The following is a 27,452-nucleotide window of genomic DNA, read 5'->3' on the forward strand; positions in this document are numbered from 1 at the left end:
TTTTATTGTTTTAAATTGTGGTTTTATATGTTGTAAGCCGCCCTTAGTCGCCATGGCAAATAATAGGCAATACAAACCCAATAAATAAATAAATAAATAATTTGCTGCTATTTCCTAATGACATTTTTTGTGTGTTTAATCCACATTTATCCCACTATAACAATAAATCCCTGATTTACCAGATTTTAGTTTTGGATCAATCAAGTTTTGGATACAATATTGCCTCTGTGTGATGACCCGGGGCGTGGCACAAAAGCAACAAAGTCACAGAAGTAGGTAAAGTCCCTTTAATACCTTCAACTTGACCCCCAATGTCCAGTTATCATCTGCTGGAGAAAAAAACTCTCCCAAGAACAGTTTTTAAGGAGAAGAAATTCAGTTCAAACCCAAAGTACATAAATAAAAACCAACACAAACCACGCTGAAGCAATTAATGAGACAGGGCAGGATAAGGAATTGGAGGTTTCAAAAGATAACAAAACTCATATGCAGGAACCCAGATAAGACTTGACAAACCAAGAGGGGAGAGGGCAACCAATGATCCTCTGGAGAATGACATTAACCCTCTGGTGCGCTGTCCTATCTGCCACTGTACCATTCAGCAAACCATATACAAGTGCAGTAAGTTAAAACACTCTTTATGTTGCAGTGATAGAAGGTCACCAGCAGTTTTTCATTCAATTGTTGTTTCCTGAGAAGTCTCAGGTAGTATAAACTCACTTATCATTTATGCATGCAAAAATATGTAAAACAAGCCATGCATGAAATCCCATTTAGTTTAACTGATATTCTGTTAAAACCTATTTTCCCCATTTGCCTAGCAATTGATGGTTTAAATGGCTTTCAGCTAAACTGTCTGTTTTAACTTAACCTTTGTAATTCCTTTTTAGTAATACATATATTTACTAATAGAAGAGTTGAAGTGAAAACATCATATTCTCTCTATAAATACAATAATAAAAACTAATTTGGAATGTTTTAGAAACAATAGCAATATTTTAGAAACAATAGCAAATAAAAGTTTCTTCAGAAAAAGAGAAAGAAATGTTCATGTAAGCACATACACAATCAATACAATCAATATGAAATCCACACTTAGGTATCATATTTCGTCTTTAAAGTTACATTTTGTCACCTCTTAGTATATATAGCATTAAAAAGCACTCGAAGTGACTATAATTAAAATAGCACATAGAAAGGAGGAGTGAAGTTTTAAATGAGCCTTATCCATTCTCAATCTGCTTATTCCAAAGCTGCTGTATTACATTCTAAGAGTCAATCCACACAATTTCATCACTAGCAATTTATTTCTAAAAAGCAGAGGGCACTTGAAAGTTGTTATTTGTAAGATGCCTCTAAATTCCATAGATATCAAAGAACTATAAATATCAAAGAATGATAAAAGACAGACATGAAAGTAAAGATTGGAAATATATCAGTTGAAAAAAAAAAAAAGCAAATTTTGTCCATTATGAGAATATTTATAAAATGAAAGTATGCTTTTTAAAAATCTCACCTTTATTAGTTTTAACAAATAATTGAAGATGGTCAACATACAGTATCTACTATTCTTTCCTCCCCCTATTTTTTCCACAGTTTAGACATAGTGACTGGCCCAAAGTCAATCAGCTAGTCTTCATCGCTAAGGTAGGACTAAAACTCACAGTTTCTTGTTTTCTAGCTTGGTGCCTAAACCACAAAACCAAAGTGGTCTAATTTTGCCCTAATTACCAATAGTCCTCGACTTACAATTTAATTACTATGCAGACTTCTTAACATTAACTTTCATTACTAAAGGGACAAATACACAGGAAGGAAGCTATAATTCACTTATTCCAAAGAAGCTACCCATTAATCATATTTATATTTAGTCTGTCTTCAAAAAACTGAATAGAATGTCCCCCTTTCTTGCCCATTTTATTTTTGCAACTGTCTTAAAAGAATTCAATTGAATCACATGCTGTTAGGAATGGGAGTTTCAAGATGAATGTTCTTTTTAGCAGCAGCAGCAGTAGCAGCCAAGTATTTTTAGCTTGTTTAATTCACCACCAGACCCTTATCATGAAGTCAAGGTCACAAATTCAGAAAATCTGCCATTTCTACTTGCTTTCCTATTGAATTTCAGATTTTTCTAGAAATTTTTCAATCAGTGAAAAAGACCTTTGTTTAAATTGATCATTTGTGATTACTAAGCACATTGTGCTGAAGTTCATATTTATAAAGCCAACACTGTAACCTGGCATAGCATGTACCCCTGCTGCTGTATGACATCATTGGATGTAAGATTAAGGTCAGGAAAATGTTCAGTGCAATGTATGAGAATCTAAGGGAAGTTATATAATGTGCTAAGAAAAACATCCTATTATGTGTTTTTTGGAGACAATATTATATTTCTTATGATTTCTTATTTCTTTCCATCCTAAGCTTTCTGTTTAAGAACAGAGAAGGATGCTGCTATTTGGGGTGAAAAACAGAATCACTCCCTGGCCAGATCCTAACCTGAAAATAAAGGAGGGAGGAATGCATGCATGGATTAGTCTTTTCATAAGAAACCAATATTTTATTCTGACTTCCAAGCCTGTTTGACTACCCTGAAGCAGTACAATATGAATAATGCTTGAGATGACATAATGGATGGTTCAATAACTTATTAACTTGCCCATTATAGATATTACAATTAGATATATTGACATTATTGAAATTTAATGCTATCAAGATATTGTTGTATATATTATAAACAAAGTTAGTATAAACAAAGATAATCAAACATTCATTAGCATTAGGTACATACTCTTTGTTACCACGCCTTCCAGGTGTATAATGTTGGCATGATCAAATTGCCCCATTATGCTTGCTTCTCCCAAGAAATCCCGTCTTTGTTTCTCAGTGTAGCCCACTTTCAGGGTTTTAATGGCCACTGGCAACTCACATTTCCCAGGCAGTTTCAAGCGTCCACTGCATACTTCACCAAATTCACCTACCAAAAAAAAAAAAAAAAAAAATCACCCCCTCAATTAAAAGAATAAAAACTAAAATGTGATAATGCCTGATGACTTTTGCACATAAATCTAAAAATGTATTAATATTTCAGGGTTTTTCTTCAAAGCAAAGGACTGACATTCCTCATTGACTGTATTTTTATTCTAGGTCAATCATAATTCTTTTTGAAAGTATCTGAACTCCAAGAGACAACCCAAGTTATCCAAGGAACTTTGTCATTGAATGAAGATTTGAGCCAGATTTCTATTTATGAATAGAAACTGTATTGCTCCTGACACATGATCATATTTTTACTTTATGTTAAATTAATATTGATTAATCATCACCATACATAAAGCTCTTTAGTGAATCCTTTTATCTACAGAAAGCTTAATTTTGCTTTCATAAATAATAGTTTTGTCAGTGACGGATCTAAAATAAAATTTATTTTCAATTCATTTATTGGAAATCTATTTGCACTGAATATTTGTTAACACATTCCAACAATCTTCTAATACATGCAAAAGAGAGATAAGCAGCATTTAGATTTTCTCACCAGCTCCAATAACTCTCTCAATTGATATGTATGAGACTTCTATTTCTTTGGCAAATTCATGGACAGCTTGATTAGGGTCTTCATAGGTATGTGGATCAATATAGGTCTTTACTCCCGGTAGTTTAACTGTGTATAAAATTACTTATTACATTTCTCTTTACAGTATGCATGTAAATTAAAATGAAACAGCAACTTTAAAAAGCATAATCACCATGTGGTAAAAAAACCAGATAGTCCAAAAAATTTAATCAATAATTCAGATTAAAGAGAATTAGAAGACTGAAACATATTACAATTGATTAGGCAGCTCTGTTTTATTAGGAGAATGAGGTGGCTGGATGGAGTCACTGAAGCAGTCGGCATGAGCTTAAATGGACTTCAGAAGATGATAGAGGACAGAAAGGCCTGGAGGAACGTTGTCCATGGGGTCACGATGGATCAGATACGACTTTGCAACTAACAACAAATTTTATTAGGGAATGTTTTTCATAAATACTGCAGGTATCAGGCTGTACTTCAGTGAAACATTGGTTTTTTCCCCTTTTTTATTTATAGGGGGAACTATGATTTTGAAGATGAACCCTACTAAACTTCTTGCTTCAGAAATTTGGCTATTAGTCTTGTATATACTGGGAAAAAAATCTGTAATGCATTACTGAATATATTTCAAATATATGTTTTAGTAATAACTTAAAATGTAATAAATTGGACATTAAGCTGTAAATTGGAATTAAGAGTTATTTGCAGTATATCTGTAATATTAGAAATAAGACTACTTATTTCTTTATGATGCTGGTAATTAGGTAATGGGACATATTTTTATCAGTAGTTCAGCATTTTTCAGCAGCTTTTGTACCCATTTCAGAAAGACAAAACAATACAGAAAAAAGCCTCCTAACAAATCAAACAAATCAGGAGTTCTGTAGAGTGGGGATATGATGGTTTTTCTCTCTCCATTCCTATCCTGCCTGGTGTATGTGAAATGATTTACGATTTACTGGATGCTCAGGATATCTATTCTGCCATTTCTATAAATTGTGTCACATAAATATTAAACAGTATATTGTGCATTGTAAAGATCAGCAACAAAACTAAACAAAACAGCTTTTACAGGATTGTTATCTAGCATATTCAATGAATTTTGCTTACTGTGGCCATTATGAAAGTGCATTTTTTCTTCTTCAGGATCCTGTTTGGCTTTGCTATAGCCACACCGCCTGTTACAGAAAACTTAAAATTAAAAAAACGAAAGGAGAAAAAAAAACATAGATACATACATCTATATACTGTACAGCACAGAAATATGCCATTATTACTTTAATAAATAGAGCAGTAATGTTAGCTATGAAATGAAACGCATGGGAAGTTCACTTAAAAGTTAGTAAGAAGAGAGCTGTGAAAATTAGCATGTTAGAGTACAGTGACAAAAGTATTTCCACACTAAAACAAAGGTTTCATTAAACATTACACTGCAGGATCCAATCTGGGTCAGTCACCAGATACAGAGGTTTTGCCTTGAGAGCTTTTGGACTTGTGCTGGAGCCCAAAGGCAACTTCTTTCTAGCAGAGTGTGTGCTGTTCTCTGTGTGGAATTTATATGTTGCCTATTGTATGTGGCTTTATAGATGCTGATTGGGGTCTGTTGAACATTACATTGTCATAGATCTGGCTGGCCAGGAAATATGTTCAAAAGTGTATGGCTAGGTAAAAGCTGAAGAGACAGAGAAGGGTTGAAAGGTACAAAAAATATAGTTTTTTTCTCTCTTACCTTCCACTGAGAAGGAAACCAATTACAACAGCCAAAAGAATTACTCCCACAGTAACAGATACAGCAATTATAGGGATCTGACGCTGATCGCTAGATGCAACTACTGCTGAGAGGAGAAACAAAAAGGGATATGATGGTTAAAATTGTTGCCAAGACTCAGAGGGGCTTCAACTTAGAAGCTAATGGAGAAAGACCCAACTCAAGATTCTTTAATACAGACTTAAAGAAAATATGATGATCAAACACAGCCCTGTAATCCCGGAAGGAGGTACAGCTACTTTAAGGAATTTTTAACAGGGCAAATATATAAGCATCTCCACACATTGCAAAGAATGTTTTGTCTACCAAATTGAAAGCACTTACAACTCCAATACTTAGTTATTAATATTTAATTCTGTTTATCTGTTATACAGATCATCCACAAATTTAGTTCCAAGTTATTTACAATTGAAGATACAACTGCACTGAAAAATTAGCTTATGATTAGTCTTTGCTCCTATGCCTGTCATAGCATCCCCATAACTACGTGATCAAAATTTATAATGTTTGCAGTGTCCAGGGGTCATGTGATTGTCACTAACAATCTTCTCAGCTGGCTTCCAATAAACAAAGTCAACAAGGGAAGCCAAGTTCACTTAACAACTGCATGAGTCATTTAATAACTGCAGTGATTTGCTTAACAACCATGGCAAAAAAAGATAATAAAATCAGGTGTAACTTGCTTAACAACTGCCTTGCTTTGCAGTAGAAATTCTGGTCCCGATTGTGGTCATAAATCACATTGTGTTTATCGACAGTAATGAACTTCTGCCACATCTTGTGAAAGATATTGGGATGACATTTCATAACATTTTTTTTTGGAGTCTCAAATGAGACTGAATGGAAAACCCACCAAGTTCCATTTGAAGAAAAAAAAAAACCTTTTCCAAAAAATTAGCTGAAATCATTTCTCAGCCTTGTCTTCAGATAATTCTTACAATACCCAACCATCCAAGTAGACACTATATTTCAATGCATCTGACAATACTAATCTGGGAAGATTTTTCTCTTGAAATGTGTAATTATTTTCTGGATTTAGTGATATGTACAATACTAGGTTATGCCACATTCCATAAAGTAGTCAGAGCCAGACAAAAACTACATGCTATTTAATTTAATGTTACTATCATAAATATGGTTATACACAGGGGTGGGATTCAAATTTTTTAACAACCAGTTCTGTGGGCATGGCTTAGGTGGTGGGCATGGCTTGGTGGTCATGTTATTGGCTGGATGTGGCCAACTCAATATCACTCATATAGAGGCACGCATCTCCTCACCTTGCCTCTCAAGACTGTGGGGATGCTGCAACAGTCGTAAGTGTGAAAAATGGTCATAAGTCACTTTTTTCAGTGCCATTGTAACTTTGAATGGTCACTCCACACAAGCAAGGTACCAGCAAAGGAAGGGAAAAAAACTCCAGAGATGTTCTTGAGACAGAAAGTCTAGTCCTACCAAGAATGTAATAAGGGTTAATGAAGAGGCAATTTCTGTAAGCAACACCAGAATGTTTCCTTCCTGCCTTCCTTACAGGATTAGGCCAGTAATTTCTTCTAACAACCGGTTCTCTGAACTGCTTAGAATGTTAACAACCGGTTCTAGCGAATAGGTGCAAACTGGTAGAATCCCACCCCTGGGTTATACCCAGGATATTTAACTGTTTTATTATCACCATAAGATGTACAAGATGGTATGGAAGATTCATTGCATCTTCATTGAATGCAACAGTATATGAAGAATCCCAGGTTGCCCAACCCTAATTTATTTATACAGTTAAATCCATAATGTACAGGGAATTAATCCCTGAAATTTCAAAATCTGAAATAATTTCAAAGGTTTCAAATACATTTAGATCTGTTTCACCATTTATATAATAAACCAAGATTGGACCTTGTTAATATTTGGATAGAAAATCACCAGAAAATATTTCAGCTGTAGCTTATATTGTGGTATTTAAAAATAAAATATTGAAAAAGCCAACTGTAAGCTGCTTCCAGATCAGTACCAAGGAAACTACAGGAATGCTTCCATGAAATCAACATGTATTCTTATTTTTATTCCATTCAAGATTATCTCACAAAATGGATCCTTATGCCTCTGAAACACAAGGCAAAAAAGAAAAAAGATAAACAGGAGAGATAAACAAAGTTCAAGTACTAATTTCTAAGTTTATAGAATTCTAGTCCCAAACAGGTATAATAGAAACACTTCAGAACAGGAAAAAGAAAACGGACCTGGTTTTCAAGAGAGCTATTTGAGAGATCATCCACAATATTTTCTTTTGAATTTTTTAAATATATTAAGATATGTAGAATGTGGGAATGTCCAAAGCATTACTCTTATAACATGTTAGAGTGTCCAAAGGTTTAAAAAGTTTACTTTTGGGACTTACAAGAAACTGATTGCTCTTTATTTACTTTAATTTCATTAACCTTTACAATTCAAAAGAGAAAAACATTACAGACAAAAATATAAAAAAATAAAAATAGAAGATGAAGAAAAAAAATAGAAAAGAAAAACATGAAAATAGAGATAGAAATACAGTAAAGATAAAGAAATGCTATATATAACAATGATTTCCCCCTTCATCACAAGTATAATTTTAGTAATACTTAGCTGCCATACATTGCTGGCTCATGTTTAAGTGATTGTCCACTAGGACTCCAAGGTCCCTGTCACAGTTACTGTTTCTGAACCCGTTTTCACCTAATACAAGGGTCTTCAAATTTACAGGCATGATATTCCCCTCTGAAAAAAAAATCGGGGCCGGCCAAAAGAGACCCCCACCGCGCCCAAGAAATCGCTGCCCAGCTCCCTTTTCCTGCCGCTCAGCGGCCTCCGCTCGCACCGCCCGGGCTCCGCTCAGGTATCTGGCTGGGGCTGTCAGGAGTTGCTACCGCCGGCGCGGCTCAGTGCGGCTCCAGTCCTGCGTTGCCTCGGGAAGGGAAAGGCTAAACCAGGAGCCGCTGCTGCCGTTGCAAAGCACCGCCGCGGCTCTTCCTTTTGCCTTTCCCTTCCTGAGGCAACGCGGGACTGGAGCCACGCAGAGCCGCGCCAGCGGTAGCAACTCCTGACTCGGGGCCTCTGAGGAGGGGAAGGAGGAGAAGAAGGGGGAAAGGGGGCGATTCCCAAAAAAATCGAATTCGATTTTAATCGGAAGAATATCATGTCTGAATTTAGCAAGTTTAAGACTTGTGGACTTCAACTCCCAGAATTCCTGAGCTAACATGACTGGAGGAGGAATTCTGGGAGTTGAAGTCCACAAGTCTTAAAGCTGTCAAGTTTGAAGACCCCTGACCTAATATGTACTTATACCTTTCGCTTTTCCTGCCTAGGTATAAAACCTTGCTTTTCTCTACATTAAATTTCATTTTCTTGGATAGGGTCTATTGTTCAAGTCTGTCAAGACCTTTTTGGATCCTGAGCTTGTCTTCTGGGGTGTTGGCTATTCCTCCTAGCTTAGTGTCATTTGCAAATTTGATGAGTTCTCCTTCTATTTCCTCAGCTAAGTCATTTATTAACTAGGCCCAAGATGGAAACTTGTGGTACTCCACTGCTTACTTTCCTCCATGTAGATGTAGTACCATTAAGGACTACTCATTGTGTATGTATGATTTGTCAGCCAGTTACAAATTTATTTGGTGGTGAGGCTGTCTATCTCACACTTTTTTAGCTTACCAAAAGTAGTTTGTGGTCTACTTTGTCGAATGCCTTACTGAAATCTAAGAATACTATGTTTATAGCATTTCACTGGTCTACTAATTTAGTCATTTTGTCAAAGCATGTAGTAAGATTGGTTTGACAAAGTCTGTTTTTAACAAACTCATGGCTTCTAGTTATAACTTTATGTTTCTAGGTGTTCGCAGATCTGTTTATTCACTTGTATTTCCAATACATTATCTTTTCCATATATTCTTGTACCCTGTTATTTTTAAATCCACTTTCAGATCAACCTCAGTTTTCTATAGTAAAACTTGTTTCTTTTTTATAACATCTTTTAGACACAGCCTATTCATAAAGACAAATATCATAAAGGCCTGTGTTCTGTATTAGTCAAAATTAAATGTTTTTCTCCTTTAAATCTACTCTTTATATAATCTGCTACTCTTTAGTGGTCAAAGTTCAAAGTACCATTTTAGGTTTTTTTAAAAATTTTTCAAAATAATGGTATTTTCCAAAAGGAAGGATTTTTATAATTAATTTCAACATCTAAATTGAAACCGATTTGTATCTCTAGTGCATTTACAAGTTTCCAAAATAAATATTCTAATCATCCTTTTGCTCTTTACTTCCCACCCCATCTTCAATTTAAGTCTTTAAATATTTATTTACAATTTATTTCACTAAGTATTGAAGGAAATTAATCTGGTATTTTAAAATTTGGCCATTCATCCTAATATTTGAAAAGCTGTTAAGAAGCAATTTCCAAATGTGATTAGAAAAGGAAATATGCTCAACCTGTGTCATAAAGGTAGTGACCATATTTTGAGCTAAAATGGTATCCGTCATATCCCAGGTGTATTGCAATCTCCTTGTGAGGACCAACTGTGTGGAGCACTTATGGAAAATTCCAAATCCTCTCTTTGTCAGGAAAGGAATCACAAAGAATCAATTAGTATGCATATTGGCTCTTTATTCAGCAGTGGTCATCAGCTCCACTCTTAGCAAAGCAATCTTCAATTTGTTATCGCTTCCCTAGAAGGCAAGGAAATTAATTTTTCCTTACTTTGGTAAATGTGGTACCCTGATTTATTATATTTATTATATTATATTTTATTTTTATGGTGATTAATGTCCTTATCTAGTATTTCATTTTTATTGCTAAGCTGAATAACACATTATATTAATATATATAACATTAATTATATAAATAATATATTAATTATAATTATTATCCTAAATGAAAATATAATATAATCACCCCATCACTGTGCTGCCCCGCTCACTGACACATGACTGTGGTTTAGTGAGTTTATTAATATTCCGAAGCAATTCCCTTCACCAAAACTCAGAAATGTCCCAATTAAGTCCAGCTATGAGAAGCCCAAGATTAGTTCACAAAGCAATGGCCCAATAGTCCACAAAGCAACTGAAAGTTGCTCAAACAAAATAATTCTACCATACAAACTTAAATCCACACACAAGAGAGCTCATGAGACAAGAAAAATGGAGAGTCTCCAAGACATAGACTATGTACAAAAAGACCTAGACTATGTATCTGAATGGTCTAACATATGGCAACTTCAAATCTCAACAAATAAATGCTCTGTCTTACATATTGGTAAAAAAAATCAGAAAATAAAATACAAACTGAATAGTCAAGATCTTGTTGACGACCCAAGCTCTGTAAAGGACCTGGGAATACTCACCTCTAATGATCTAAGTGCTAGAGCCCACTGCAACTACATAGCCAAAAAGGCATTAAGAGTTGTTAACCTAATCCTACGTTGCTTTTTCTCTGGTAATATCTCACTACTAACCAGAGCATACAAAACATTTGCTAGACCAATACTCGAATACAGTTCATCAGTCTGGAATCCTTATTACGTATGTGATATTAGCACAATTGAGAAAGTCCAGAAGTATTTCACAAGAAGAGTTCTCCACTCTTCTACTCGTTGTAGAATACCTTATGCCACCAGACTCAAAATTCTAAAACTAGAAAACCTTGAATTACGCCGTCTTCGGTCCGACTTAAGCATGGTATATAAAATCATACATTGCAATGTCCTACCTGTCAATGAATACTTCAGCTTTAACCATAACAACACAAGAGCACACAACAGATACAAACTCAAAGTAAACCGCACCAAACTTGATTGCAGGAAATACGACTTCAGCAATAGAGTGGTCAATGTCTGGAATACTCTACCCGACTCTGTAGTCTCTTCCCCAAACCCCATAAACTTTAACCTTAGACTGTCTACTATTGACCTCACCCCTTTCCTAAGAGGTCTGTAGGGGCGTGCATAAGCGCACCATCGTGCCTACCGTCCCTGTCCTATTGTTTCTCTTATTCTTTTATTTTTCTTATATGTACCCATTTCATATATTAACAACTATGTATACACTTGTACTTATTATCTTGTAAACAATTGACAAATCAAATAAATAAATAAATAAATAAATAAATAAATAAGACATGAATTAATTCCAAATAAGGTGTCAATCCAGAGTGAAGCAGGAAATCCGACAACCAAAAACACACAGCTAGAAAACACATTGTTCCCAGAAATGCCTCTATCTGTCTGCTATGATAAATAGTCAACTTTCTGGTGCAGTCCCTCTAGAAGAGTGGGGCTTTCTCCTCTTGAGTAGTCTGGCTGACTTCCACTGCTCCTGCCTTTCTCTGCCCTATATGTTCTCAGATTAGGTGCAGAAGACAGTTCCTCCTCCTCTTTGCTGGTCGTTTGCTACTGTATGTAAGATTTCCCCAGCTGAAGCCTTCTCCAAATATCTTCGGGATGGCCGTTCAGAGCCATCAATCAATTCAGTTCCTGATGTGCCAGGAATGGGCTCATCCTCCCCTGTGCTGACATCTGAGCAGGAATCTGGGGAATCATCCAAGGGAGACATCATAATCACATAGTTATTTTTGTGGGAAAAATAGGAAGATGATGTTTTGGATATGTTTGCCACCTTGAATTATTTGTAAAAATAATATAGACAGGTTGCAAATAAATAAATCATATTTTGCTTCTTAATAAGGTAGAAAAATGTGGGATAGATACCACCCACCTCTGTATTCTACCCACCCACTCTGTCTAGCTCTCCCTCTGGCTTCCCATGGCCAATAGCCCCATGGCAAATTGACTGGGTTGATTCGTCCTGTGATGATTTGGCAGTGGTAAGCTAGCTGTGCTGAGCTGACCACGCTGAGTTCTCCCATTCCACTCAAGTCCTAGTTTCTGAATTCTAAAATATACACATTTTGTTTAATGACTCTCTTTTCAGCCACAAGCACAGTCTAATGACATGGAGACAGTCTATTACATGGCATGTTATGGTACCTTCACAACATTTTTAATATAAGAAGATTAATTGCTGAGCAATGAGGTAGATTTATTATTTGCAGATGCAAATTATAATAATAATAGCAATTGAATAAATACACAGAACATCTCCTGATGATTGGGTGAGAAGGGAATGCTCTACTGTTTCATTCAAGCAGTAATTTAAATGATACACAATTGCATGAGTTTTATAAGCTTCCACAGCATGTGGAAATGTCTGTAGTTGAACTGAAGTTCTCAGAAAAAGATTTATTTATTCTAACAACTTTAATTCAATTGTTGCATGAATAGCAGGATCTTTATATAATGTTGCTTTACATTTGTTCTGTATAACTAATACACAAAATGACACTAAAAATTGTAGCTACACTACACACTTCCTCTTTCTCATTGTATAATGGCTACTATTGCTGCAATACTAAATACCAATCATTTATGACATCAAGACACAAAAATATATACTAAGAATACTGCATTGAGGGGGAAGAGTATACAAAAACACTGTTGCTTTTTGCAGTAGCTGTTTTCCTAATATATAGCTTTGCATCACAAAGAAAACGAGGCACATTTTTTATAAATGACATGATTTTTGTACTCTTTCTCTTATGCTATTTATTAATGTGTTTTGTGGTATTTTTTCTTTGTTTGAGAATTTTAAACTACCAAAAGAATGTTCTTATTTAATAGATTAAAATATAATAAATAAATGAAATTAAACAGAAGTCAAAAATAAAGAATATATAATTGCCATCTCCTTTAACAATGTTAGAATGCATTTTACTCCAGGAACTAAAGTTGGAGATCTTCCTCAACCTTTTAAATAGAAACATGAAAGAAATCTGTAATCCCATTCTGCTGAAATTTTCCAATAAGTGATAATACTTTAGTCGCAAATAATAAATAATGCTAACCAGTAAGTGAACAAAGGATGAATAAATCAACTTCTGAAATACTGAGGACAAGCTTTCCCTTGTCTCCTTACAAAAACATGATGTCATTTATAGACTCATGAAGATTGAATTCATATCCCATGTAATTCCAGTTGGGAACACCTTGGAATTTGCTGGAATTTTCTAGAGAGTAGGAAGCAATGCTGCAGTATAAAAAATGGTTGCAGTCAGTGCAATAGTATGGTCTGGTATTGTCGTTATTGCATATTACATTCTTTAATGTCATGCTTCATGAGAAATATATAGCACATTTATTTTAACAATGCCCAGAATGTTTTTGGCAATACCATCTTTATAAAATTGACAACATGACATATTCTAGATATGGCAGCTATTTTCTAACATTCCAGATTGGACTTTTTACAGCTATGCCTGGAATAATTAGGGATTAAACTTTATTTTTTATTTTTTTCATGCAGGCAGTTTGATGATGAATTGGGGATTAATAAAAGGTAACATCTTTTATTTCTGCCTTACAAAATGGTTGTAAACAGAGCAATCAAGCAATGCAGATAAATCACAAAAGACAGAAAGGGTCCTAACCCACCCAGAAGGAAGTAAAAGGAAGATTCTACATTCTTGCATACTTTATAGGGTATGCGCATCACAAATGTCTCCTGTTCTTAATAAATTGCACTGCTACTACTATTTATTTAATCCGGTCACTCCATTTGGTTATCAAGAAAATAGATAATAACACTAAAGTAATATGCTTTGAAAAATTGACATAACTGACAATTGCTAAGCCATCATTCTGCTTTTATTTTTCTTTTCAAACTGTATTGGTAGAATGACATTTATAAAAGTTTTTATGTTTAGAAATTCAGAAAAACTACATTTTTAGAAGAAATTCCTGAATTTTAATTATTATAAACTTTGGACTTAACCTCCTATTCCTTCTCATATAAAGAACCCGCTGCCCAGATACATATTCCCAAAAAATCAAGAATGGTTTAATATGCACATAGACATATAGATTTCATCATTCCAGAGTTCAATACATATTTGCAATCACTAAGTATTTTGAAGCCAGGCCCCTAGTCTTATTATTATATGGCCCACAACTTGAACCACCTTTTTATACGCAAAATGAATGCAATGTGTACATTCCTACCTATGGAGGACAACTCCTGTTCTCTTTTAAACCGAGTAATTGATTTCATATCTTCCCCCAGGAAGGAAGCATGGAAACATCTAAAGAAAAGTCTTTGCTAAATGTATCAGTGATAAGAAGTAAAGTAGCTTAGATTTCCTCAAAGGAAAAAGAGCATGTGTTGGTGACTGGAGATTCAGTACTTAAAGGAACAGAACCAACTGGGCAAATTCTTTAGGAAAGTACAGTATATTGCCTTCTAGATGCTAAGATTAAAGATGTGTGAGAGAAATTCTCACAAAATAATCACTACTCCTTTCTCCTTTTTCATGTTGGGACAAATGACACTACTGAGATTCTGAAAACAATTTCAATGGACAAAGAGCAACTAGGGAGGATAGCCAAAGAGTTAGAAGCATAGGTGGTGAACTAATCTATATTTCCAACTGAAGATCAATATCCAATGTGGGAACAAAATATTTTAGAAGTAAATCACTGGCTCAAAGGATTAATTCTTATTAATAGAGATGAAATAGCTGAGGTAGTGGAAGTTCCAGGAACTCTGGGGGCGAGTGACCATGTCTTACTTGAATTTATTATAATGCAGGACAATATCAGACTAGTATTTTGGAGTTTAAGGGAGCTGATGTAAACAAACTGATAAAATAGAAAGGAGTCTGTTCTCTATGTCAAAAGCCTTTTGCCTCTGTCTTCTGGGCCAAAAGAATGGTTACAGAAGCTCTCGGGTGCGTGATCTAGTGAAGAGAAGGACCAGGGAGACATAGCAGTGTTCCAATATTTGAGGGGCTGCCATAGAGAGGAAGGGGTCAAGCTATTTTCTAAAACACTTGTAGGCCAGACAAGAATAATGGATGGGAACTGAACAAGAGATTTAACCTGGAAATAAAGAGACACTTTCTGATAGTGAGAACAATCAACCAACGGAACAGCTTTCCTTCGGAAGTTGTGGGAACTTGAGACTCACTTGAGACTTTCAAGAAGAGACTCGACTGCCATTTGTCAGAAATAGTGTAGGGTCTCCTGCTTGGGTGGAGGGTTGGACTAGATGACCCATAGGGTCCCTTTCAACTCTGTTAATCTTTTATCTGTTATCGGTTATCAGATCAAATGACCTGAACACTTCAGTCTGGTATCTCACACTCCTTCAGGGTCCATCCTCGTTGCAAAAGGTTTTGGTGCAGAGAACGGAAGCCTTCGGTGGCATAATCTTGCGCCTCTACAGGCCTTCGTTCTCCATGCCAAAAGGACGCGGAAGCTGCAATTTGCAAAGAGGATGGAAAGCCTTCAGGGGTGTGATCTTGCACTCCTTCAGGCTGCTGCCCCTTTGCAAAAGTTTTGGTGTGGAGAATGGAAACCCAATCTCATGTCCCTGCATTGTCCACACCAAAACCTTTTGCAAAGGGGACAAAAGGGTATGTAAGAAGAAAGCCACTTGGCCCTGCCATATGACCCTGACTCTGCAGATCTTTAAAAAGTGAGTGATTGCTGATGGGACGGGGAGGAGCAGGTGGGCTAGCATAGCTGGGTTAATGCCTGTTAGGTCCCTGTAACGAGGATGGGATAGGCAAGGGGAATGTTGCAGTGTCTCTTCAGTTGATTGTAAGGATGAATGACTTCCATGAAGCTGCAACGTTCATAACTTCGGGATTGTGTCACAAGTACTTTTGGGGTGTTGTTGTTGTAACTATGAACAGTCACTGTCATAACTCAAAAACAAACTGTATAATAAAATGGAAACAGGGCCATTTAACTAAAGCAGAATATCAGCAAATAGCCAAAATCTGCAAAGATGGGAGTCAGGAAGGCTCAGAACGAACTAAGACCAAATAACAAAAAGGGTTTCTTTTAATACGTAAGAAGAAAATCAAGGAATTGGTCTGTCCATTAATGAGAGAAGATGGCAAGAAGTTGAACAATGCAGCAGGAAGTAAGCGGAACTGTTTAATTCCTTCTTTGCATATATTTTTATGCAAAAGGAAGGGTTCTTGAAAAGGTAGGGACTATATGCACATTTTTAAATGAAAGTTGAAAATTTGGATATTACATATTTGGGAGAAACAATCCCTTGCCTCTGTTTTAACAGACAATCAAACATGATAGGATGCCTCAGAGTTGGTAGATTATATGGAAGAAATTCATCTTCCTGAATTCAAAGCCGTGGTCAACATGCAACTAAACCAGAGGTGGTATTCAACCGATTTTCACCTACTTGGGCGAACCGGTAGCGGTTATTTGGCATGGGTCGCCGAACTGGTGGTGACCCCTGGTTGGCCACGCCCCCAACCCGATCACCCGGTCGCTCACTTGCAATCACTCTCCTAGCTTTCCATTCCCCACATTCTCTTTCTCCCCGGAGGAAAGGAAGAAAGGCATGGATGCTGCAAGTATCACTTTCCCTGTGTGAGTAAAGTGCCTGGAGTGAGAAAGAGTGCAGTCTGACAGAGGGGGTGGGGGTGAATCGAGCCTTGGAGCACTTTTGCAATGTAAAAGAAATGCATTTTGGAAGCAGGTCCTTTAAAAACTTCTCCAAGGATTCCCCATGAACACTGAAAGTATAGCTTTCCCCTTGTGAGTTAAAGTGCTGGAGTGAGAAGGACTGCAGTCTGACAGAGTGGGTGGGGGAATCCACTCAAGCCTTGGAGAAATTTAAAAGAGCTGCTTCCAAAATGCTTGTCTGTTAAGTGCTGTGTGTGTGTGTGTGTGTGTGTGTGTGTGTGTGTGTGTGTGTGTGTGAGAGAGAGAGAGAGAGAGAGAGAGAGAGAGAGAGAGAGAGAAATAGGAAGAGAGAGAGATAAAACTCTGTGCTATTGTTTTTAATTGTTCCATTATTTATCATGTGTTAATATTTTACACTGTCCCTACACCTAGAGTGATTTTTCTGCCTTTCTTTTGTCCAGGGCTATCACATATTTTTCAGGGTTTACATGCATTCAATGTCAATAGTCCAGAGCATAAAATACACATGTGTTTAACAAGAGTTGAAAGGGACCTTGGAGGTCTTCTAGTCCAACCCCCGGTCAGGCAAGAAAACTGAGGATGCCAAACTCTGAGTAGAGATCCTGGTAAAGGGGTCAGAATAATACTTAGAAGGGACCTTGGGGGGAACCCTATAGCAGTGATCCCCAACCTTTTTTATGCCGCGGCCCGGTACCGGCATCAGCTGGGCGCCGCGGCCCGGTACCGGCATCAGCTGGGCGCCGCCATCTTTTTGATGAAAAAGTGCTTCCGGTGACGCCACGGAAGCACTTTTTCATCAAAAAGATGGCGGCGCTTACGCGGTGAGCTTTTCCGGGTAGAAATGGCTTTCTACCGGAAAAGCTCACCGAAGCACTTTTTCATCAAAACAAGATGGCGGCGCCCAGCAAACCAGCGGCCGGTAGGACTTGTTCCACGGACGGTGCCGGTCCGCGGACCGGTGGTTGGGGACCCCTGCCCTATAGCATTTCAGAGAAATGGCTGTCCAGTCTTTTCTGAAAAACTTCCAGTGATTGAACACCCAGAACTTCTGGAGACAGGCAGTTCCACTGGTTAATTGTTCTCACTGTCAGGAAGTTTCTCCTTAGTTTTAGGTTGCTTCTCTCTGTTCAGCTTCCATCCATTGCTTCTTGTTTGCATTCTGCTTCTTTGGAAAATACATTGTCCCCCTTTCTTTGTGGCAGCCCCTTAAAAGCCTGTTGCCTATCACACTCTTGAGCAAAGCATGTGAGCCATTTCAGTGATCCATGAAAGTACATCTATAGTATGCAGATAATAAAGTCAAAAAAGGTGAAGAACATTTTTACAGAACTATAGATAAGTTGAGGCTGGATGACAAAGAATAGCTGGGAGGGGAGGGGCCAGATGAGGCACCCCTTGATGTGAGTGACATTGAGTTGGCCACGCCCACCCAGTCACATGACCACCAAGCATGCCCACCCAGTCACATGACCTCCAAGCACGCCCACCCAGTCACATGACCACTAAGCCACACACCCGTCACATGACCACAAGCCATGCCCACCAAATAAGCCACACCCACAGAACCGGTGGTAAAAAAAAATGAATTCCACCATTGAACTAAACTAAAGGCATCAGGAATTAGAAGTATACACAAAATGAAAAATATGTTTATTCTGTGCCTAGGAGTTCCAGGTGGGCCATGATTTCCGTACCTTCTTTCTTCTTCCTTTCACCATTGTTTCTACCACCCTTGAATTTAAACACGGTATAAGCCTACTGGCCTTCTCACTTCTTTCACTGATCCTTCCAGGATCTTTCATTATCTTTCCTTTTCTTACTGCCCTGTTCTAAGCACTATACATTGCACTGTTCACTTCTGCCTCAATCTTTTCTTTGTTATCTTCCACCCCAGAACATCTGTGTCTAGAAGAAGTATGTTTTTTCTTGCTTCAGATGTTAAATGAATTATAGCAGTTGTTAAGTTAGTAACATGATTATTAGGTGATTCTGGCTTACCCATTGACTTTGCTTGTCAGAAGTTTGGTCATATGATCCTGGAACATTGCAACCATCATAAATATGCATCTGTTGCCAAGCATCTGAATTTTGATTGTAAGTGTGAAAAGTGGTCACAGGCCACCTTTTTCAGTGCCTGTGTAACTTCAAATGGTCAAATGGATGGTTGTAAGTTAACGACTACTTGTAGAGAAACTTTTTCACAGGTATACCTAGTATGATATTCTTTAAAAAAAAAAAAAGCGGTCTACTACCATCAAGAACTCCACCCATGGTGGCTCCACCCAGGCATGTCCCCTAGCTTCAAGGTCCACCGTGGTGGCCGTCCTACTCATTGTGGCCTAGGCCCTGGGGTGCACTTTGCCAGCAACAGCCGGGTATGGGCCTGAACTCCAGCGCCATCCATTTTCAGGGCTTAGTCATAAGATAGCAACCATTATATCTAAATCAAGAACTAAAGAACTTAATGCAACTGACTTGAACCATCTTGAATGACTGCTTAAACAAAAAGGCAGACAAATAATTAAATAATCAGTTGAGCAAAATCAAAAAGGAAAAAAATTATGTAAATGATGTAATATCTTCATTTCATATTATAAATGACATCTGAAATTATCTCCAATTTTAAAAACGGTTTTCAGGATGATGCAAGAATCAGTCTTGAAGTCCTATGAAGTTCGGCCAAATTCAATTTTTAAATAGATCATGGGCTGTTATTCACCATTCAGCAAACCACTATTCAAGCGATAGCACAATCCTATCACACTGAGTGTGATTTTGTGCTTGAACATTGAAACCATTTTCTCTAATTCTAAACTGTCATATAACACACTTTTACTATAGTAGCACGAGGTACTTTTGAGAACATTTTTCTCTTTATTGCATTATTAATTTTGTAGATTTCAAGAACAATTTTAAGGGGAGAAAGGCTATAACCCATTTAACTGCTGTATATCAAACATGTTTAAGATTGTCAAAGGCTTTTCTCATTCTTCATGCCTCATTGGTGACAATTATTAGAAAGACAGAGATCTATGGAAAAGGCTCTATTGCTGAGAAAGATGAAAGAGTAGAAAAGCACTACCAGCAACAAGATGGTCTGTTACAGTGGCAATAAAGGTACCTCTGGGAGATCTGAAAGAACAGGTTAGTAATAAAACATCATAGAGAAGATCTATCTATATGATCACAAAGTGTCAGAAACTCCTTAATGGCACAACTAAGGATTCCTTAGATCAGGGGTCGCCAACCTTTTGGATCTCAGGGACCACCAAACTCATACTTTTAAATCACGAGGACCACATTTTTTTTTTTAAAAAAAACTAATATATTCAATATAATTTATATGTAGGGCATATATTATATATATATATATATATATATATATATATATATATATATATATATATATATATATATATATATATATATATATGGCATTCAGCTTTGTTCGGTATTTTCCCACGTCATAGTAGTTGTGCTGAATGCCATACATGTAAGTACCCGCTCTGTGCTTCTCAGAGTGATGTGAGCTTGCAGCTGCTTCTTCCTTTTAACTGCTAGTGGGGGTGTGACTTGATTGGGTGGGGGCTTGGCTGTGTTCTGATTGGGTGGGGGTGTGTTCTCATTGGTTGGAGGTTTGGCTGTGTTCTGATTGGTTGGGGGTTGGCCGTGTTCTGATTGGCTGGAGGCGTGTTCTGTTCAGGTGGGGGCTTGGTTGTGCTCAGGTTAGTCTTAGTTGCTGGGGGATTTGAGCTGGTGAGCTGTGATCCTGCTGTTTGGCTTCGAGTTCGTGGTCGTGCTGCATCTTCATGGTGGGTGTCAGTTTGCTTCGTGTATGGCTCGGAGGGGTTTGAAGTGGGTAGTGATGCAGCTGCAGATCCACATACAAATACCCGCGAGAACCTCAGAAAACAAATATATATATATTTATATATATATATAGTATTCAGATTTGTCCAGGTATTTTCCCACATCATTATAGTTGTGTTTTTAAAGTTGTAGCAACGTTTTGGCAGAATCTCATCTGCCATCATCAGGCTTCTGTATTGTGTTCATCTGTGAGTCAGACTTTTACAGTTGTTTCAGTTATAAATTTGGGGCTAGCCTACTGCTGTGCCAGAATGGTTTTTTCTTCATCTTGATTGGTTGGGAGTCTTGGTCTGTGTTTATTGGTCTTGGAGTTTGCTGTGTTCTGCTTGATTGGTGTTTCTAATATCTTCTGTCTGTTTTGTGGCTTTTTTTGTCTTGGTTGGCTGGCAACATTGTGTTCCTGTATTGGAGGCTTTTAGTGCAGCTTGGCTCCGAGTAAATGGACGGCTATCATTTGTTAGGAAGCTAGGTTTCATCTGGGTGCCTGATTGGGGTGTGTTTGAGCTGGAGGTATCAGGGGGGATCTGTTTGTGCCCAGGTGTTTGCCTGGCTTGTGGTGTGGAGATTTTTTTTGTTTGTGAGTGCAGGCTTCCAAATAATTGACGGTCTGGTGGAATCATCTCTTCTATTCATGCTTTCAGGTCTTTTTTCAATCTTTCAAAAAAAGCTGAACAAAGCTGAATACCATTACATGTAAGTACCCACGAAAACTTAAGAAAATATATATATATATATATATACACACACACACACACATACATATACATACATATACATACATACATATAATACATATACAAACATACATATACATGTACATATACATATATATATATACATACGTATATACTCGGAGCCAAGCGGCACTAAAAGCCTACAATACAGGAAACACAATGTTGCCATACATGATACACATACACACACACACACACACACACTAACTTATTTAATCATAATAAAAATGTAAATGCTTAATGATAACAAAATAAAACGTTCTGGGCTGGAAGCCTCCCCCCACCTGGCACCTTCAAAAGAGACAGAAGAGCGGGCAGGGTGTATGTGTGTGTGTGTGTGTGTCTGAGCTGAGGGGCCTGGGGCAACTGCCGCTGGGAGAAACAGAGGCAGAAAGGGGGCTTTGCTCTCCTTGGGGGGCAGTGCCCCTTGGCTGCCACTCCAGAGGCTTCTCAGCAGGCATCTGCCTGCAGAAGGACTGCCGCTCTTGGTGATTAATTTGGGGAGGGGAAGGGGAAAAAGTGGGAGCTCCTTTCAGACCCCAGGTGGAGGATTGAGAGGCTCAGATCTGCAGCTGACGAAAAGCTGGGGGGACTTTTCCTGCCTCACCTGGAGACAGGCAAGAAAAGGTGTCCCTGGGGACACTTCACTCACTTTAGCACTTCACTGCCAAGCCCAGCCACAGCCAGGGATTATTTGGGGGTGGGGGTGGGGGGGAGAGAGAGAGAGAGAGAGAAAGCATCTCTCGCATGACCCGGGGAGGAAAGGAGGTGAAATAAAACTTACTTTTTCACTGAGACCTACAAAACACCAATCTACCGTATTCCAGGAGTTCTTCAAAATCATCAAACGCTCCCTCTTGCAGTTCCCGTGCCTCCCGGCTCAGGTCTCTGAGATGCATGCTCCCACACACGGCGGTGGTGGCAACAACAGTCCCCTCCCCCAGCACCCGCTGCCAGCTCTCCCCATTAGTTTTCTAGCTTTGAATTGCTCCCGGCTCTCTCTCTTTCCTCCCCCCCCCCCCCACGTGCAGGCAGGAAAGGAAAGGGAGATGGAACCGTGCACAGCTCTCCCCTTTTTCAGCCCTTGCTGCCTCTCCCAACATCGAAGCCTCAGAAACGCAGGCAAAGCTGCCACAGCAGTAGCGCCCTGAGTTGCTTGCTTCTCCACTACTACCTCCTCCTCCTGCAGCACCACTTCCTTCTCTAGGTAAGGTGATTCTTAACTAACTGAGCATGCTAAGGCAACTCAGGACACTACTGCTGCGGTGGCTTTACCTGTGTCTCCAAGGCTTCGATCTTGGGAGAAGCAGCAAGGGGTAGGAGAGTGGAGAGCTGCGCATGGCTCTGTCTCCCTTTCCTTTCCTGCCTGCATGTGGGAGGAAGAGAGGTGGGAGCAATTCAAAGCTAGAGAACTGATGGGGAGAGCTAACAGCGGGCGCTGGGGGAGAGGACTGCTATTGCCGCCACCGCCGGGTGTAGGAGCTGGTTGGTGTGTGCATCTCCGGGGTCGCTCGGAGAGCCAGGACGCATGAGAACTGCACGGCCCAGATTAATTGTTTTTGGGGGCCATTTCTTCTGCGGCCCACCAAAAATTTTCCATAGCCCACCAGTGGGCCGTGGCCCACCGGTTGGTGACCACTGCCTTAGATGAAGTAATAATAAAGAGCCCCTCTATGAGGAAAATGGGTGATTAAGAAGATTAATAAATAAATAAATAAAATAATTACTATGACCTATTTTCAAGCCAATAGTAATTTGTAGTACAGATCTGTTTTAATGCAATCACTCCTGCATTTTTGGAACACTTAGTGTGCTTATTTACAAAGAAATTTTCTCTGTAGTTACATTAGCTTCTTGGAATTTTCTTCTCATGAAATCACTGATGTGCCTATTCATATGCTTTTTAGGCACCTAATCAAGACCCATCTCTTCATCAAGGATTTCTTCATGTAAATGTTATAGAGCAGTGGTCTCCAACTCCCGGTTGGCCGACCGGTTCTATTTGGTGACCCTTTGGGAACTAGGCTGAACAAACAGCAGGTGAGAGGGCAAAGTACCATTTGCACAAGTGGTGTGCATGAAACCATCCCTTCCCCGCTGTTGCCATTGCCCCTTCCAGTCTGCAGAGCTGGAAAGATTGGGGACCATTATTATACAGGACTTGTTTAACTTGCTTTTCTTTCCCTTCTGTAGCCTATTTTTTAAAAAATAAATTAATCTTTGCAGAACAGTGACAAAACTCCTCATCTGTCATTATCATTTACATATTTAAGTTTTTTCTCTTGGATGGTTTCTGCATTCATGTGCTAAGATTAATAATTATTTTTCTATGCCACCATTATGCTCCCTTTGAAATCTATTTTATGCTTTGGTATATATCATACACCACACTATTACCAGAGAAATAAGAATGCCTCTTGAGACTTGCCAAGTGTGCACTCATATTTTGCCATATTAAATAAGGAAAAGGCCAAGTTTCTTTTGTCCTTAATTGTTTAAGGACAGAGTACTCAGACGTTACTCATGGCTTATGCTTTCTTCAATTTTGGGATCAACCTATTAATATAATAATGATAAATTTTGATGATTTTTGATAATCAGCAAAGTTTTATATACTGCATTTTTGATAACCAGCAAGTTTTATATACTGCATAGTTTTGAAGAAATTAGATTACTTAACTCATGTCACTGATAAGTCTGAAGAAAAGTAAGCCAGGTAGCCTAAAGTGGGAAGACTATATTAAGGCTGAAATGATTCTACAAAAATATTGATCAGCTGATGATTTTCCCATAATCACAAATAAAGACCTGGGTAGTGAGAAATGAAAATGACTTACACACTGGGCTTGTTTTAAACTCAAATCTTCGACTGAAGCCACCATAACCTGCTGAGGTGCGAGCACGAATTTGGAAAACATATGCTGAAGCTGGTTTCAAGCCATCTGCTGTAATTCTTGTCTGCTTGGATTTGATGATGGTATAACTGGTGTCCTGATCCTTTTTTGGTGCAACAACATACATGAACACACATATATAGAAGAATAAATTAAATAAAAAGCAAGTACAACCATTGGGTCTGATTCTTGCCAATGTTTTTGTCTATGATGATTTAATTCATCCCTTAGAAATTGGATATAGGTTTACATCCTTCCCTTTCTTAACTATTAAAGTTGATATAGATTTATATCTGCATCAAAGTTTAAGCTAATAATAATAACCTTTTATTGAACTTTACAACCTAGCTTCATGTTCTATTAACAGTTACCCTAATCTAGCATTAATTTTGATCCGCATGCAATGCATTTTAATAATAAGACAAGAGATACTTTTGTGGAAAAAAGAACTTATAGCTTGTTCCCTGGCTCTGTAAATAAGGGAACTCGAACGGTCCTGCATAGTTTATATATCAGAAGGAACACAGAAAACTCAGTTTTATATTTACTGTTAAAATTATTATTAAAGGGATGTATGTACCTTTTGGTATTTACAGCATAAGAATTATTACATTAATGTCTTTTAATGAGAAATATTACTGTAAAACTACTTTTTAATGCAGATATAACATGGACATTCTAAAAGGTATTGCTGAGACCTATCTGGTGAAACTAATTTTATTTGAATTTTTTTATTATTTATTATAAGGGTTTTAATTATATTTGAATCTAATTTCTTTTAAATGAATACTTTCTCATTATTTTTTCCCCTTTAGATTTTGGCTTTATTGGTTCTCAAACATCATTTTAAATCAACCAGTCTAACAAGAATTAATAGCGAACTCCTCTTGTTAATTTACTTTTTAGAGAACATCTGCCAAGTTCTCTCATTCAAAAGTTGCCAAGCATCATCTTAAGCAGTATATCTGTGATATCAATTTTCAAACCAATATAAACAAACCTAGCATGCAACCCCACATTTCGTGGATTTTTCTCAAATAGGCAGGTGCCATTGCCTGAATTCCAAGTCTGAATTTTCATTAAACCTTTGCCTTGACCAGCTTGAATGCACTACCCTCCACAGTCATATTAGGATGCATAAAAACATCTCTCTTCAGTAGTGTTTATGCCCATGTGAGGATGGCTCTATGAATTTCATAAGTCACCTGCAGGATCTTAGAAAATATATATAGATACTATTTTAAAGAACTGCCCTAGCAGAGAGCACAATTCTTATCTGTCATTTCTTTTATTCACTCAGGACTATGATCAATCTTTCTATGTTGTCTGATTTTATCCCTCTATTTTCTTCTATTAATTCTACCTGAATATTAGTGCCAATTTGAGGATCACCATTGATATTCGCATTATTGATATTATATTATGTTTATTGTTATTTAATTTTATTGTATTTTCTACCTGTTTTTAGTCTTATTAAGGGAATGTGTTTCGTCTTATTTAAGGGAATGTGTTTCTATACAATGTTTTCTGGACTAAAGCTGTAATAAAAGTTTATTATTGTTATCAGATCAAATTGAAAAAAATATTCTTTAGCCATGCTCCCATTAGGGATACACCTTGTCTCCAAATTATCCAGCCATCACTAAAGTGATAGGAAACCTGCCCTTATCACTATTACTTTTGCATAATGAAGGCGAGATGATTCTAGAAGATGCCATGATGATCTACATGTCAAGAAACACAGCATGTTTTGAATCAAATTTGTGTATTTGAATTGGATCTTGATGATTAGTACACCTCTTTCAAGAAAGGTTTTGAAATATTTTTACCAGCCAGTAGTTATAATTGGCAGAATTTTTGTGAACAGTATAAAATGTCCCCAATTGTCAATAGTTAATAGGCAGCAATTTATAAAACTGTCTTTACTTGCTCTTTTCTGCTGCCTGTGCTATTAGTGATGCTTGTGTGTACTATGAACCAATGGGCAACTAGGTGTGCTTAACTTAACAATTTCTTTAGGAAATTTGGGAATTATAGTTTAGTCATATGGGACACAGTTTAGGAATCTATAAAGTAAAGGCCCCATCATTTTCAATCAAACTGAAATGTGGAATTGTTAGTTGGGAAAGTAAAAACAATCAGAGATGCATAGAGCAGCGAAAGTTGCTTTGGTGAATTTTCTCTTTGCATTGTCCTGGCATTTTGAAATCAAAACATTTAACCAAAATAGTTCCCAAAATAATAAAAATGGAAAATGAGCATAATTAAGAAACAGAACTATGAAGTCAGAAATTCTTAGTTTGAAGTTTCTTTGTCAACAATTTCTTTGGCATTCTTTACTAAGGCATGCTACCATTCTCTTATGTGACACTGCTTTAATTTTATTTTAGTTATTTTTGCTAACTATTTTAAATAACTACGACTTTCTGTCAATATTCACATAGTCATCTAATCTCAGTAGTAATTAAACTCCAATTCTTTAGTAATTGGAGGATGCCCCCTTGAAGTATTTTGAGTGTGACGTTGTATTATATATCAACTTTTTTATTGCAATATGATTGGAAATTAAACTGATAAGAAAACTCAAATGTTTTTTTGAGACAAGTAATGTATTAATAAAAATATATGTCTATGCATGCAATAATTTAAATAAGAAATGATGTCAACACTTTTTAATATAAATTATTCCAAAAGAACAGAAGAGTAAATAAATCAGTATGATCTTGGAAACAGACTATCACACCTTTTCAAAATATTTGATTTCGTATTCCAGAATGATGCCATTGGGTCGATCTGGTTCCTGCCAGGAGAATGAAATGCTATTTTTGGCGACTTTCCCTTTTTTCACATTCATGATTGGAGATGGTGCTGTCACATGAAACAAAAGAAGAAATCAAAAAGAAAATCAAAACTATTGTTTGATCAAATGGGAAATAAAAGCAATTATTTTGAAAAGTTTTTTTTTTTTTTTACATTGTAAACCTAGACCATCTTTCTGTTGTAGATTGTTTCTTATTTCTGAACAGAAATTACTGTAAGCTAAGAACCAGACAGCTATCGTCACTTGAAGGAGATTTA

The 27,452-nt window shown here is 37.3% G+C and overlaps 1 protein-coding gene across 9 annotated transcripts in view; it reads right to left on the reverse strand.

The window, feature by feature from the left end:
* EPHA5 (EPH receptor A5) overlaps positions 1 to 27,452 on the reverse strand; it is a 195,331-nt gene that overhangs the window by 28,781 nt on the left and 139,098 nt on the right. For 4 of the 9 annotated variants that reach the window (XM_087947071.1, XM_087947069.1, XM_026678276.2 and 1 more), the window contains 6 exons: positions 27,118 to 27,242; positions 24,318 to 24,477; positions 5,304 to 5,409; positions 4,685 to 4,752; positions 3,536 to 3,661; positions 2,792 to 2,977 (listed from right to left, as the gene is read on the reverse strand). In XM_087947071.1, coding sequence (XP_087803197.1) covers positions 2,792 to 2,977; positions 3,536 to 3,661; positions 4,685 to 4,752; positions 5,304 to 5,409; positions 24,318 to 24,477; positions 27,118 to 27,242 — 771 coding nt within the window. The remainder of the gene's footprint in view (positions 1 to 2,791; positions 2,978 to 3,535; positions 3,662 to 4,684; positions 4,753 to 5,303; positions 5,410 to 24,317; positions 24,478 to 27,117; positions 27,243 to 27,452) is intronic. The other 5 variants (XM_087947072.1, XM_087947065.1, XM_087947070.1 and 2 more) reach the window with 3 other exon arrangements.

The sequence above is a fragment of the Notechis scutatus genome, chromosome Z (genome assembly GCF_049901735.1).
Source record: "Notechis scutatus isolate UNSWTSFEM ecotype Mainland chromosome Z, rNotScu1.2, whole genome shotgun sequence".
NCBI lineage: Eukaryota > Metazoa > Chordata > Lepidosauria > Squamata > Elapidae > Notechis > Notechis scutatus.